The 12,024-nt window shown below is 42.3% G+C and overlaps 1 protein-coding gene across 2 annotated transcripts in view; it reads left to right on the top strand.

The window, feature by feature from the left end:
* The window catches only part of LOC110498458 (probable E3 ubiquitin-protein ligase HERC3), a 36,596-nt gene extending 25,248 nt beyond the window's left edge, over nucleotides 1–11,348 (top strand). For both annotated transcript variants that reach the window (XM_036933689.1, XM_036933690.1), the window contains 5 exons: nucleotides 1,136–1,202; nucleotides 1,444–1,526; nucleotides 6,727–6,910; nucleotides 7,921–8,023; nucleotides 8,755–11,348. In XM_036933689.1, the coding sequence (XP_036789584.1) occupies nucleotides 1,136–1,202; nucleotides 1,444–1,526; nucleotides 6,727–6,910; nucleotides 7,921–8,023; nucleotides 8,755–8,963 (646 nt within the window). In that variant the 3' untranslated portion in view covers nucleotides 8,964–11,348. The remainder of the gene's footprint in view (nucleotides 1–1,135; nucleotides 1,203–1,443; nucleotides 1,527–6,726; nucleotides 6,911–7,920; nucleotides 8,024–8,754) is intronic.
* Nucleotides 11,349–12,024: the final 676 nt, after the last annotated feature.

Genomic DNA, 12,024 nt, shown 5'->3' with positions numbered 1-12,024 from the left:
AATAAAGTGGTGATCCTAACTGACCTAAGACTGAATTTGTACTAGGATTAAATGTCAGGAATTGTGAAAAACTAAGTTTAAATGTATTTGGCTAAGGTGTATGTAAACTTCCGACTTCAACTGTACCTACTTCACAGACTACTGTAGTTCAGAGTACTTTGTGCAGAAAAACTCAACTCTACAATCCATAAGAACACCACTCCAATACACAGCCCATACAAAGCAAGGCAGCATACTCCCATCCTCCCTCCAACTTCAACAGAATGTGAGACATCCCACTTGGCTGCCCTTTGGGTCTGGAGAGAACGAGGAGTTTATTTTCCCCTTGGCACCCTATCCCTGGCTCTGTTACTCCATGCATACTTCCTGTGTTGTGTTAGGGTTGGCTAGCTTCTCCCTAGCAAGCATAGCTTAGCGTAGTCCTCCTCCCACACTCTCCATCACTCCCGGTCTGTTATTGTCTCCCAGCATTAACATAGCGTAGCCCCCATTCTCCATCACTGTCTATTATTAGCTCCTAGCGTTAGCATAGCATAGCCCATATTCTTCATCAGTGTCTATTAATGGCTACTAGCATTAGCGTAGCCCCCATTCTCAATCACTATCTATTAGCTGTTAGAATTAGCATAGCCGACATTCTCCATTACTGCCTATTATTAGCCGCTAGCGTTAGCGCTCAAACAGGCTAGCACTACAGGAAGCCTTGTTGTTCCCTCTTCTGTTCTATCCTAGATAATCCAGGTGCTTTGGGGACAGAACACAGCTGGCCACCAGGGTAAGCGATAAAATGTGACGTTAGCGATGTCACTAAATGCTACTGAGGGCAGAGGCCTTAAAATGGAGAGTGTGTTATCCCCAGCTAGGTTAGGGAGAAAGTCTTTAGCGATGGCTGAGGCTTCCAGGGAGGGATGCTGTCCGTGTCAGTGATGAAAAGTGTGCTGGCTGAGTCTTTACCTCAAGACGCAGCTATGTGGGAGGAATTTTGATGAGGATGACATTGGTCTTCTATTTCTCTGTCTTGCGTTTCCCCTCTCTCCTGCTAGCCCTCGTCTCTTTGTTTTTCCACCATAGTGAGACAGAACTTACATTCTCTACGATCATGTGTTAGTGAATACGTCTCTCTTTCTCTCTCTAGGAGTTTACAACAGCTCCTGGACCATGAGGAAGATGATGTTGAGGAGACATTTTGTCTAAACTTTGCTGTAAGTCCTCACAGGGCCCCCCCCCCTGTTGTGAATTGTGCCAACTCTTGGAGATGTCTGAACCCCAAACAAAACATAAACCCACTCCCTCCTGAAACACTACGTCATTACCCATTTAAAAGATGACTGTACAGAAAGATCTTCACAACATTCAGATGCCAAATCAGATTCTGCAGTAGAAATGGATGATATTTAGTTGCCTGACTGAATGATATCTAACCCCCCACTGTGTCCATCCCAGATCACCAGAGAGTACTATGGTCTGACGGAAGTTAAGGAGCTTATCCCTGGAGGAGACCGCATCACTGTGGACAAGAACAACAGGTGGGGCCCCTTTATTTATATATATATATATATACACTTCTCAAAAAAAATAATGGGAACACTTAAACAACACAATGTAACTCTAAGTCAATCACACTTCTGTGAAATCAAACTGTCCACTGAGGAAGCAACACTGATTGACAATACATTTCACATGCTGTTGTGCAAATGGAATAGATAACAGGTGGAAATTATAGGCAATTAGCAAGACACCCCCAATAAAGGAGGAGTTCTGCAGGGGGTGACCACAGACCACTTCTCAGTTCCTATGCTTCCTGGCTGATGCTGGCGGTGCTTTCACTCTAGTGGTAGCATGAGACTGAGTCTACAACCCACACAAGTGGCTCAGGTAGTGCAGCTCATCCAGGATGGCACATCAATGCGAGCTGTGGCAAGAAGGATTGCTGTGTCTGTCAGCATAGTGTCCAGAGCATGGAGGCGCTACCAGGAGACAGGCCAGTACAGTGCCTTGCGAAAGTATTCGGCCCCCTTGAACTTTGCGACCTTTTGCAACATTTCAGGCTTCAAACATAAAGATATAAAACTGTATTTTTTTGTGAAGAATCAACAACAAGTGGGACACAATCATGAAGTGTAACGACATTTATTGGATATTTCAAACTTTTTTAACAAATCAAAAACTGAAAAATTGGGCGTGCAAAATTATTCAGCCCCCTTAAGTTAATACTTTGTAGCGCCACCTTTTGCTGCGATTACGGCTGTAAGTCGCTTTGGGTATGTCTCTATCAGTTTTGCACATCGAGAGACTGACATTTTTTCCCATTCCTCCTTGCAAAACAGCTCGAGCTCAGTGAGGTTGGATGGAGAGCATTTGTGAACAGCAGTTTTCAGTTCTTTCCACAGATTCTCGATTGGATTCAGGTCTGGACTTTGACTTGGCCATTCTAACACCTGGATATGTTTATTTTTGAACCATTTAATTGTAGATTTTGCTTTATGTTTTGGATCATTGTCTTGTTGGAAGACAAATCTTCGTCCCAGTCTCAGGTCTTTTGCAGACTCCATCAGGTTTTCTTCCAGAATGGTCCTGTATTTGGCTCCATCCATCTTCCCATCAATTTTAACCATCTTCCCTGTCCCTGCTGAAGAAAAGCAGGCCCAACCCATGATGCTGCCACCACCATGTTTGACAGTGGGGATGGTGTGTTCAGGGTGATGAGCTGTGTTGCTTTTACGCCAAACATAACGCTTTGCATTGTTGCCAAAAAGTTCAATTTTGGTTTCATCTGACCAGAGCACCTTCTTCCACATGTTTGGTGTATCTCCCAGGTGGCTTGTGGCAAACTTTAAACAACACTTTTTATGGATATCTTTAAGAAATGGCTTTCTTCTTGCCACTCTTCCATAAAGGCCAGATTTGTGCAATATACGACTGATTGTTGTCCTATGGACAGAGTCTCCCACCTCAGCTGTAGATCTCTGCAGTTCATCCAGAGTGATCATGGGCCTCTTGGCTGCATCTCTGATCAGTCTTCTCCTTGTATGAGCTGAAAGTTTAGAGGGACGGCCAGGTCTTGGTAGATTTGCAGTGGTCTGATACTTCTTCCATTTCAATATTATCGCTTGCACAGTGCTCCTTGGGATGTTTAAAGCTTGGGAAATCTTTTTGTATCCAAATCCGGCTTTAAACTTCTTCACAACAGTATCTCGGACCTGCCTGGTGTGTTCCTTGTTCTTCATGATGCTCTCTGCGCTTTTAACGGACCTCTGAGACTATCACAGTGCAGGTGCATTTATACGGAGACTTGATTACACACAGGTAGATTGTATTTATCATCATTAGTCATTTAGGTCAACATTGGATCATTCAGAGATCCTCACTGAACTTCTGGAGAGTTTGCTGCACTGAAAGTAAAGGGGCTGAATACTTTTGCACGCCCAATTTTTCAGTTTTGATTTGTTAAAAAAAGTTTGAAATATCCAATAAATGTCGTTCCACTTCATGATTGTGTCCCACTTGTTGTTGATTCTTCACAAATAAAATACAGTTTTATATCTTTATGTTTGAAGCCTGAAATGTGGCAAAAGGTCGCAAAGTTCAAGGGGGCCAAATACTTTCGCAAGGCACTGTAATATATTGTGTCATTGCAGTCAGTTTTATTGTAAATACGAATAGAATATGTTTCTCTACATTAATGTGGATGCTAACATGATTACGGATAATCCTGAATGAATGAATTGTGAAGAAGTTAGACGTACAAATATTAAGATATGATAACCTCTCACCATTACAAGAACATGGGATGTTAGCATTGTTTTCGGGGGGTAGCAGAGTGCAGAGCCAAAACAACCAAAAATGTTTCGCTGTCCCAATACTTTTGGAGCTCACTGTATTTTGAGGCGGCCCTTCTGTCACTGACACAGAGTTAGAGCAGCTTATGGAGGAGTCCATTGAGGTAACAGTACGGGGGGGTGCTGGAAGCTTGTGTTGAACAGATGGGGATGTCCCCAGCTGGGATTGGGTTCAGAACAACAGCAGCCCACATCTCTCCACAAATCCTCATTATACTTTGACTAGCCATTTGACCGTGGGGCCAAATCCTCAGGGCCTCCACCCAGAGAGAGAGAGCAAGCGAAAAACTAACCCATTCATCCTGCCAAAACAGAGTCAGACTACGAAGGCCGTTTTGAAGGCTGTCTTATGACTTGAAGTGCAGGCATATCTAGAATTTTCAAGTGACAGATAGCCTAGTGGTTAAGAACACAGGACCAGTAACTGAAAGGTGACTAGGTGAAAAATCTTTCAATGTACTCTTGAGCAAGGCACTTAACCCTAATTGTTGCTGTGGATAGGACCGTCTACTAAAATGTAAATAAGTGAAAGCATAATTCCAGGAGTTTTTCCTACTTATAGACTATAACTGCAGCCCAGAGTTTTCCTGGACAGGTCAGATGGTCAGGAAAAACTGTTAAACAATGAGTTGAGTCACCTTTCCTCTTCATTACACCGAGGGAGGTTTGTTTATTGTGAGTGGAGTTGTGGAGGTTAGCTTAGCCCACAGATGCTATGGCAAGTTTCCTGCTCCCATTCCTCATTGCCGTTTGCCAGATCGAGTGTTTTTATTTCTGGCTGTGGGGCTCGTCAGTTAAATCTCTGGAGGGAGAGGCTGGGGAGTGTGTGTGTGTGTGTGTCTGTTTGAGTGTGACTGTGTCAGTGTGTGTGAGTGTATATTAGCCACATGTGTGTGTGTTAGTAAGAAAGGGAGAGTAGGCCGAAGAGCAACGTTTCTATTCCCCTGCAGCTCTCCTTACGTCTCTGTAGCTGGCTGCTACAGTATCTGTCAGGAAATCAGGTGGGTGGCCAACCATGTTGCTACACAGAGTTCACACATCCTCCCTGGGCCATGCTGTGCTGAACTCCAGGCCTGACACACACTGCCATCATCATCTTATCCTCCTCACAGGAACCTCACACAGGGACAGATTGTGTGTGTGTGTGTGTTAAACATCCTATGTGCAAGGGCACATTTGACTCTTTATCCAGTCATGTGCTGTTTTAAAGATAAAGTTCTTTACCAGTTAAGTTCCTGACTAAATGAGAGAAATTAATCAGGATAGTCCCATCCTTTAACTGTCATGGTTGTTTATTACTAGGATGAAAGTATTAATGAGTAGAGCTACAATCCACATTGCAGAATGCGCAGTACAAAGCCTCTTAATAGTGACTAAATTCAAGATGGGTGTCTCAGTCCCATGGATCTCAATTATAGATGGTTATGGTGGTGGGTTATGTATGGTCTATTTTAATCTGTTTTGATTGGCCGATGCAGTGGCCAAGGGTCTCCGGGTCTCCAATCTGCCCAGTAGAGCGTGTCTCCAGAACACAGAACACCTCCCCTGTGACACCTCCTCCTGGGAGAGACCGCTAGTCTGTGTCACAAATGGCAACCTATTTCCTTTGAAGTAGTGCACTATATAGGGAATTGGGTGCCATTTGAGACACAGGCTTAGTGCTGCTCTCACTGATATTCTCTATCCTCACAAATCCCTATTCCCCTCTTGAGGGGATAGGCCTGCCATGAGAATGAAGCTATACTGACAGTCACAGGAACAACATGTTCAGTCGCAGCCTCAAAGGAACATTTCACCAAAAAACTATGTTTCATTTGTCCATTGTTGACAGTGTCCCAAAATGTTTTGCTTGTCAGCAATCACATGTTCAAGATATGTAATGTTCAAAATACAGAAATCATCCCCGTATGATGAATTTTGCATCATATGATGAATTTTAATAACAAACTTGTTAATCAAATGATAGAGTAATGACAAACTCAATCAAAAGGCCTAGCTCTGTCAGAGTATAACTTATTCAATCATCAAGCTGAAGGAAAGTCCTTTGTTTAAACAGTTCTATGGCGCTTGGATAGTCTTCAGCAGCTCCTGCTGCTCTCCATGTGGGGAAACTATTCATTTAAACCATAAGGAGGCCACTCAGGCCAGCTGACCTGTAGAGCAGTGGGTTATGGGCCATGTAGTCTTCACCATGATGGCCATCTTAGGGCTGAGTGGCATGGCCGTAGGTGGAGGGGCTTGCCACATCACATGTAGTATTAGTGCAGCAACATGAGACAGGCAGGGGTTTAAGCAATAACAAATGAAAATGGTTACAGGGAATTTCTCTCACTTAAAAATCATATGAAGATGGCATAAGTCATGGCAAAATGTGCAGAATATCACTAAATTCGCTTTGAAACTGCAAACTTTTCTATCCACCCTATCGCAAAATGTGTATACGTGCCAGAAATTGGCTTTAAAACTACAACATTTTCTCTCCGTCCCATGTTAAATAGTAGAATTGCATGAAATTAGTTTCACAACTGCAACATTTTCTCTCCGTCCCATGTTAAATAGTAGAATTGCATGAAATTAGTTTCACAACTGCAACATTTTCTCTCCGTCCCATGTTAAATAGTAGAATTGCATGAAATTAGTTTCACAACTGCAAAGCTTTCTCTCCGCTCCATGGCAAAACGTGTAGAATGCAGGAAATTATTGAAATGTCAAATGTTTCTATTTGCTGCCCAGAGTGTTTGCATACGGCCCACAAAGGGTTAGGGCTGGCCCTGGCTATTAACTACAACCAGACTACTGATTGGATCTCCAAAATTAGGATGGTTAACTGTATGGCCACTCAATATTCTTTGTTATGTCTGTCTGTCTGTGTCTCTCTCTGTGTCAGGGAGGAGTTTGTGGAGGCCTACCTGAAGTACATGTTCAGGGACTCAGTGAGCGAGCTGTACCAGGCCTTCTCCTCTGGGTTTCTGAAGGTGTGTGGTGGGAAGATCCTGTCGCTGTTCCAGCCCTCCGAGCTTATGGCCATGGTGGTGGGAAACAACAACTATAACTGGGAGGAAATGGAGAAGGTGAGCTTTAAAGCTAACGCTAATGGTAGGTGATACGAAGCTAACCCTAATGGTAGGTCATACGAAGCTAACCCTAATAGTAGGTGATGGAGAATGTGAGTGCTAATGCTAAGCTAATCCTAATGGTAGGTGATGGAGAATGCTAAGCTAACCCTACATGGTAGATGATGGAGAATGTAAGAGTGAATACACCCCAGGGCAGTCGATCACTGAGTCAAACATCCACGGAAAACACTGGTGTTGACACTACATACTGTTACCGGAGAACATCAAAATGGGTGTGAAATATAATAAAACAGTTGATGCCATACTGCAAAGCACAGTGTCAAAACTAATCAAAATAATTGTTTTAATTGTTGACCCATCACTAAAACGAACCTGTCTTGACCAGGCAGTTCCCGAGGGCATAGCCAATTAGACAAAACCCTTCAGTCAGAAACCAGGAAGTTCGAGCGTCTGTCTGGTCCGTCTGTCTGTCTGGACATGTATGGCTCGCTGAGCCGGGGAGGGCATGGGGATTAGCCATTGGCTAATGGAGGAAGTTAAAAAGGTCACCGTAAGTAATGTGCACTGGGCTTCTCCTGGATTCGTGTTGTTTTTAGCGTGTTGATGTCTTCAGATGATTGTCAGGGGTCTGTGATCTGTGTTTACTGCGAGTGTCGTGTGCAGGATATTGACAACATGGTGGGGACTCTGGCATAAGCAGGGTGTTTTTACAGCACTGCTCAGAATGTGGGAAATGTGTATGAAGTTTGAACGCTGGGGTTAGATTAGGCTAGGTAAAGGGTCTGCACCACACACACACACACACACACACACACACACACAGCTCTGAGGAATTCCACAGGCTGTCACATATGAAGGAATCATGTTCTTACTCTGAATAACACTTAATGATAGTGACCAAGTAGAATGCTCTATACAAATCATAGCAGTTGGCCAACTTCAGTTACATAACTGTCCCTAATATAATAGAACCATATTATGTTGTTTTGGCTTTTCTACTACAGAATGCGGTTTACAAAGGAGAGTATTCAGCCACTCATCCGACTGTGAGGATGTTTTGGGAGGTATTCCATGAGTTCCCTCTGGAAAAGAAGAAGCGGTTCTTATGTAAGTACTAGGTAGAGCCCTCGGTTAATTTGTAAGTATTAATGCGAGAGCCCTCGGTTCTTATGTAAGTATTAATACGAGAGCCCTCGGTTCTTATGTAAATACTGAGTAGAGCCCTCGGTTCTTATGTAAGTATTAATACGAGAGCCCTCGGTTCTTATGTAAATACTGAGTAGAGCCCTCGGTTCTTATGTAAATACTGAGTAGAGCCCTCGGTTCTTATGTAAATACTGAGTAGAGCCCTCGGTTCTTATGTAAATACTGAGTAGAGCCCTCGGTTCTTATGTAAGTATTAATGCGAGAGCCCTCGGTTCTTATGTAAATACTGAGTAGAGCCCTCGGTTCTTAAGTAAGTATTAATACGAGAGCCCTCGGTTCTTATGTAAATACTGAGTAGAGCCCTCGGTTCTTAAGTAAGTATTAATACGAGAGCCCTCGGTTCTTATGTAAATACTGAGTAGAGCCCTCAGCCAACACCTCGTTAAACTATCACAATGACAATCTGTAGTTTTACTCAAGGTCTAAATAGGCACTTACTAGTGTTGGGACTTAACATTGAGCTTGAGCCACTGGCTATCTATTTCTAACGCTTCAAGGAAAGAAAGCTGCTTGAGTATTAGTACTCTCAGCCTCTGAAACTGTACATCTAACGCTATCTCTCCCTCTCTCAACTATAATACTATACCTAATGCTAACACTAGCCCTCCCCTTTACTGTCCCCTCTTTCCCAGTATTCCTGACGGGCAGCGACCGCATCCCCATCCATGGCATGGAGAGCCTTCGCATCTCCATCCAGTCCACGTCGGCCGAGGAGCACTATCTGCCCGTGGCCCACACCTGCTACAACCTGCTGGACATGCCCCGCTACCAGACCAAAGAGACCCTACACCGCCGTCTCACCCAGGCCGTGGAGCAGTACGAGGGCTTCAGCCTGGTGTGAGACCGTGGCTGGGTCAGTGGCTCCCCCTAGAGGCCTGGAGGACCAGGGGGGGAATTAGCATGGCTGCTAATGCTAATGTACTTTAATAACAACGCCCTGTGAATGGGGGTGGCTGGATGGACGGATGGGTGGTGGGAAGGGGCCTCTTTTCCATAGCACTTTCCCTATACAGTTTACCGTAAGAGATGATATATTTTGAGTTATAATTGTCTTCTATGCAGATTGATGTACATAACTTGAACAGTTTTAATTAAACCAGCTTTTTTTGTTGCTTTAAGATAATTTATTGAATTGAATAGTTTTTGGGGATTTGAAAAATTATACATGTCAGAGGTGAACATTGAAGCCCTTTACCTGCGATCTGGTCTTTTACCGCTGTTCTTGGGTCAGTTTGAGGACGGATGATACCAGATTAATACATCAGTCTGGCCTTTTACCGTTGATCTTGGGACAGATGATACCAGATTAATACATGAGTGAACAGCAGGCAGACAGTTCCATACTCAAGCCCAATAAATACATGGCATTCTAATGCCATACCCACAATACCAGTCTATTTCTACATTTAAAAAGACTAACTGAACGACTGGAGTTACTTACATGTATCAATATTTCTTTGATTGCGATGCCGTTGGAGTGATTTTATTACAGTAGTATTGGTGAAGTGTCTGTTCTTTTTTAATGGATGTTAATGTCTGTGTGCATGTTGTCGAGAGGAAACGCTAAAAAGACTCATTGTTACATTATAAACACAAATACAGCTAATCCACATCTCTTTGATCCCGGTAACCCCAGATTAGGAATAGATAATCTCAATGTCAGAATGAGTGCACATTTGTGGCCTGGCGGATTTACAGATGATCTGTTCATGGTTCCCACCGGTTCCTTCTGTGATGACACCGCATTCGGACCAAAGACATTAGGATTGGTTGATTTGACCTGCAGAATTAGTCTTGGGTCATTGATTAGGTTTAAGGAACAGATTATATTGGGTCATGTTATTAGCAATAACGAACAGCTCAGTAATGTAATGACGTTTGTATGAGGGTCAGGGGACGCTGCACTCTGAACATCTCTGCATCGTTTCCCGGCCGTTACTTCAATGACTATTCTCTCAAGTGTATCTGGATCGTGTGTTGATATGCAAGTGATAGAAATAACTTTGTCTGTGCATTCTGCCTATTCAGTCCTATTACCGAACGTCTCAGCCAATGGAGGTATTGTATTGTATACCATTTCTCTTAAACTATGTCTTTCTCCACTGTAACTGGGGTTAAGACAAACGTTATCTATAGGGACGGCTGGTCTCCTTGTTTGTCTTTTGTTTTAATACATCAATAGCCACAAATTTGCCCAAGGGGAATAATTACTATTTTGATTGTCACCCTCAGTGTAGACAAAGACATAATAAACAAAAACAAATGTCAGTGAACTTTTGTTTATTCAAAGCTGTGCTAGGGCAATACCTGAGGGAGGCTCAGTGTGTTCTATTATAGCCTGGTCCTTAATCCATTTGTGCTGTTTTGCTGACTAACACTGTTGGCAAGACAACAAACCGATCAGCGACCGACCAGGCTAGGGGAAAAGCCTATTCATTCCTATTATTCTTATTTCACCACGGTAATGGCGACAATTCCAAATCATGGGGTCAATGTTTGCAAATAAGGGCTTATTAGTGGATCTATAACTGGATTGTTTCAAGTATATCATATTTAATTTTGTACCTTCTAAATGGATGAAATTTTTTCCCTGAACAAATAAAACGTAATTCCAGCTTGCCCTGTAGTTGTGTTTTAAATCAAGAAGCTATTTTATAGGTTGGTCTGGGAATAAGGATTTGCTTGTGGATAAATGAGCGGTGCATATAGGGGGACTTTGTGTAAAGAAATGCATTTTGTTGTAGAGTTCAACCAATATGAATGAAATTGCCATGTTCTTTACATGAATGACATTGTGTTCTTGAAGTATTTCCCTGTGAAATGTGTTGACATTCACCACACCAATGAAAACCCAACGCCAACAAACTCAGTAAAAATGTTTGGTTTTATATTATATATATACAATTTATGTACTAAAATGTACACACCCATAATTCATTATGTCCACCAGTGTTTTACATTCAATAAAAACGAAAGTCACACTATTAAAATGATCCATTTTGGAGAAAAAGGAAAAATGTACTTGCTCACTTAGCAATGTAAACATAGATCTGGATCCATATTTACAAGGAACAAATAGGCTATGAAAATACCTACATAAAAAAAGAAAGCAGCATGCCTTGATTGAGTATTGAAGGCTCTGCGTTGGGGATTGGCAGCTATTTTGATAGTTATTGGGACTTTTCTTTAAGGATGGATGTTCCACACAAAATGGCCCTTGTCGGTCTTGAAAAGTTTGAGCCAAAATATACCACTGATTTCAAGACAGGATAGCTTATTTTCACACAAAGTGAATAGGAAAAGAACACACCAATGCAAAATAATATACAAGCAGTCAAATTCATAAGTGACTGATGACCATGATCACAATAATTCATGAAATTGTATACATTGATCCACTACACTATTTTGGTATGCAATCTGAGTCATTTTCTTTGGATCACAATAACACATCATAGACTATTTGTTTTGCATTCTAGTTCTCAGTTTAAACAAATTAACGCTCCTCTGACATTTCCTCATAGTATGCTAAAAATACACACAATTTCTGGAAACAAACTAATATAAGCATTGATGATAAGTGTGTTTTTCCTAGGTTAACATCGAGATTATTGCCACGTTCACGTGCTAGTCGGAACTAGGAAAGTCGGAAATGTTCGACTTGCTAACTGGTTGTATTTATACATGTGCAGCGTTCAACTAGTTTTCAAGTCGAAAATGTCAGAGTTTACTAGTTCCGACTTGCACATGAATGTGGCATATGGCACCAATCATGAGTTACATTTAAAAAATCCATCCATTGGCTGAACTCTGCTAGACTGGCTGTCTGATTGGTTGTTTGCATGCAGATTGTAACGGTCTGTCTCCCTTACAAAAATACACAATCCCCTCATTAAATTTCT

The sequence above is a fragment of the Oncorhynchus mykiss genome, chromosome 10, assembly GCF_013265735.2.
Source record: "Oncorhynchus mykiss isolate Arlee chromosome 10, USDA_OmykA_1.1, whole genome shotgun sequence".
Taxonomy (NCBI): domain Eukaryota; kingdom Metazoa; phylum Chordata; class Actinopteri; order Salmoniformes; family Salmonidae; genus Oncorhynchus; species Oncorhynchus mykiss.
This window is presented reverse-complemented; position numbering and strand designations above follow the sequence as displayed.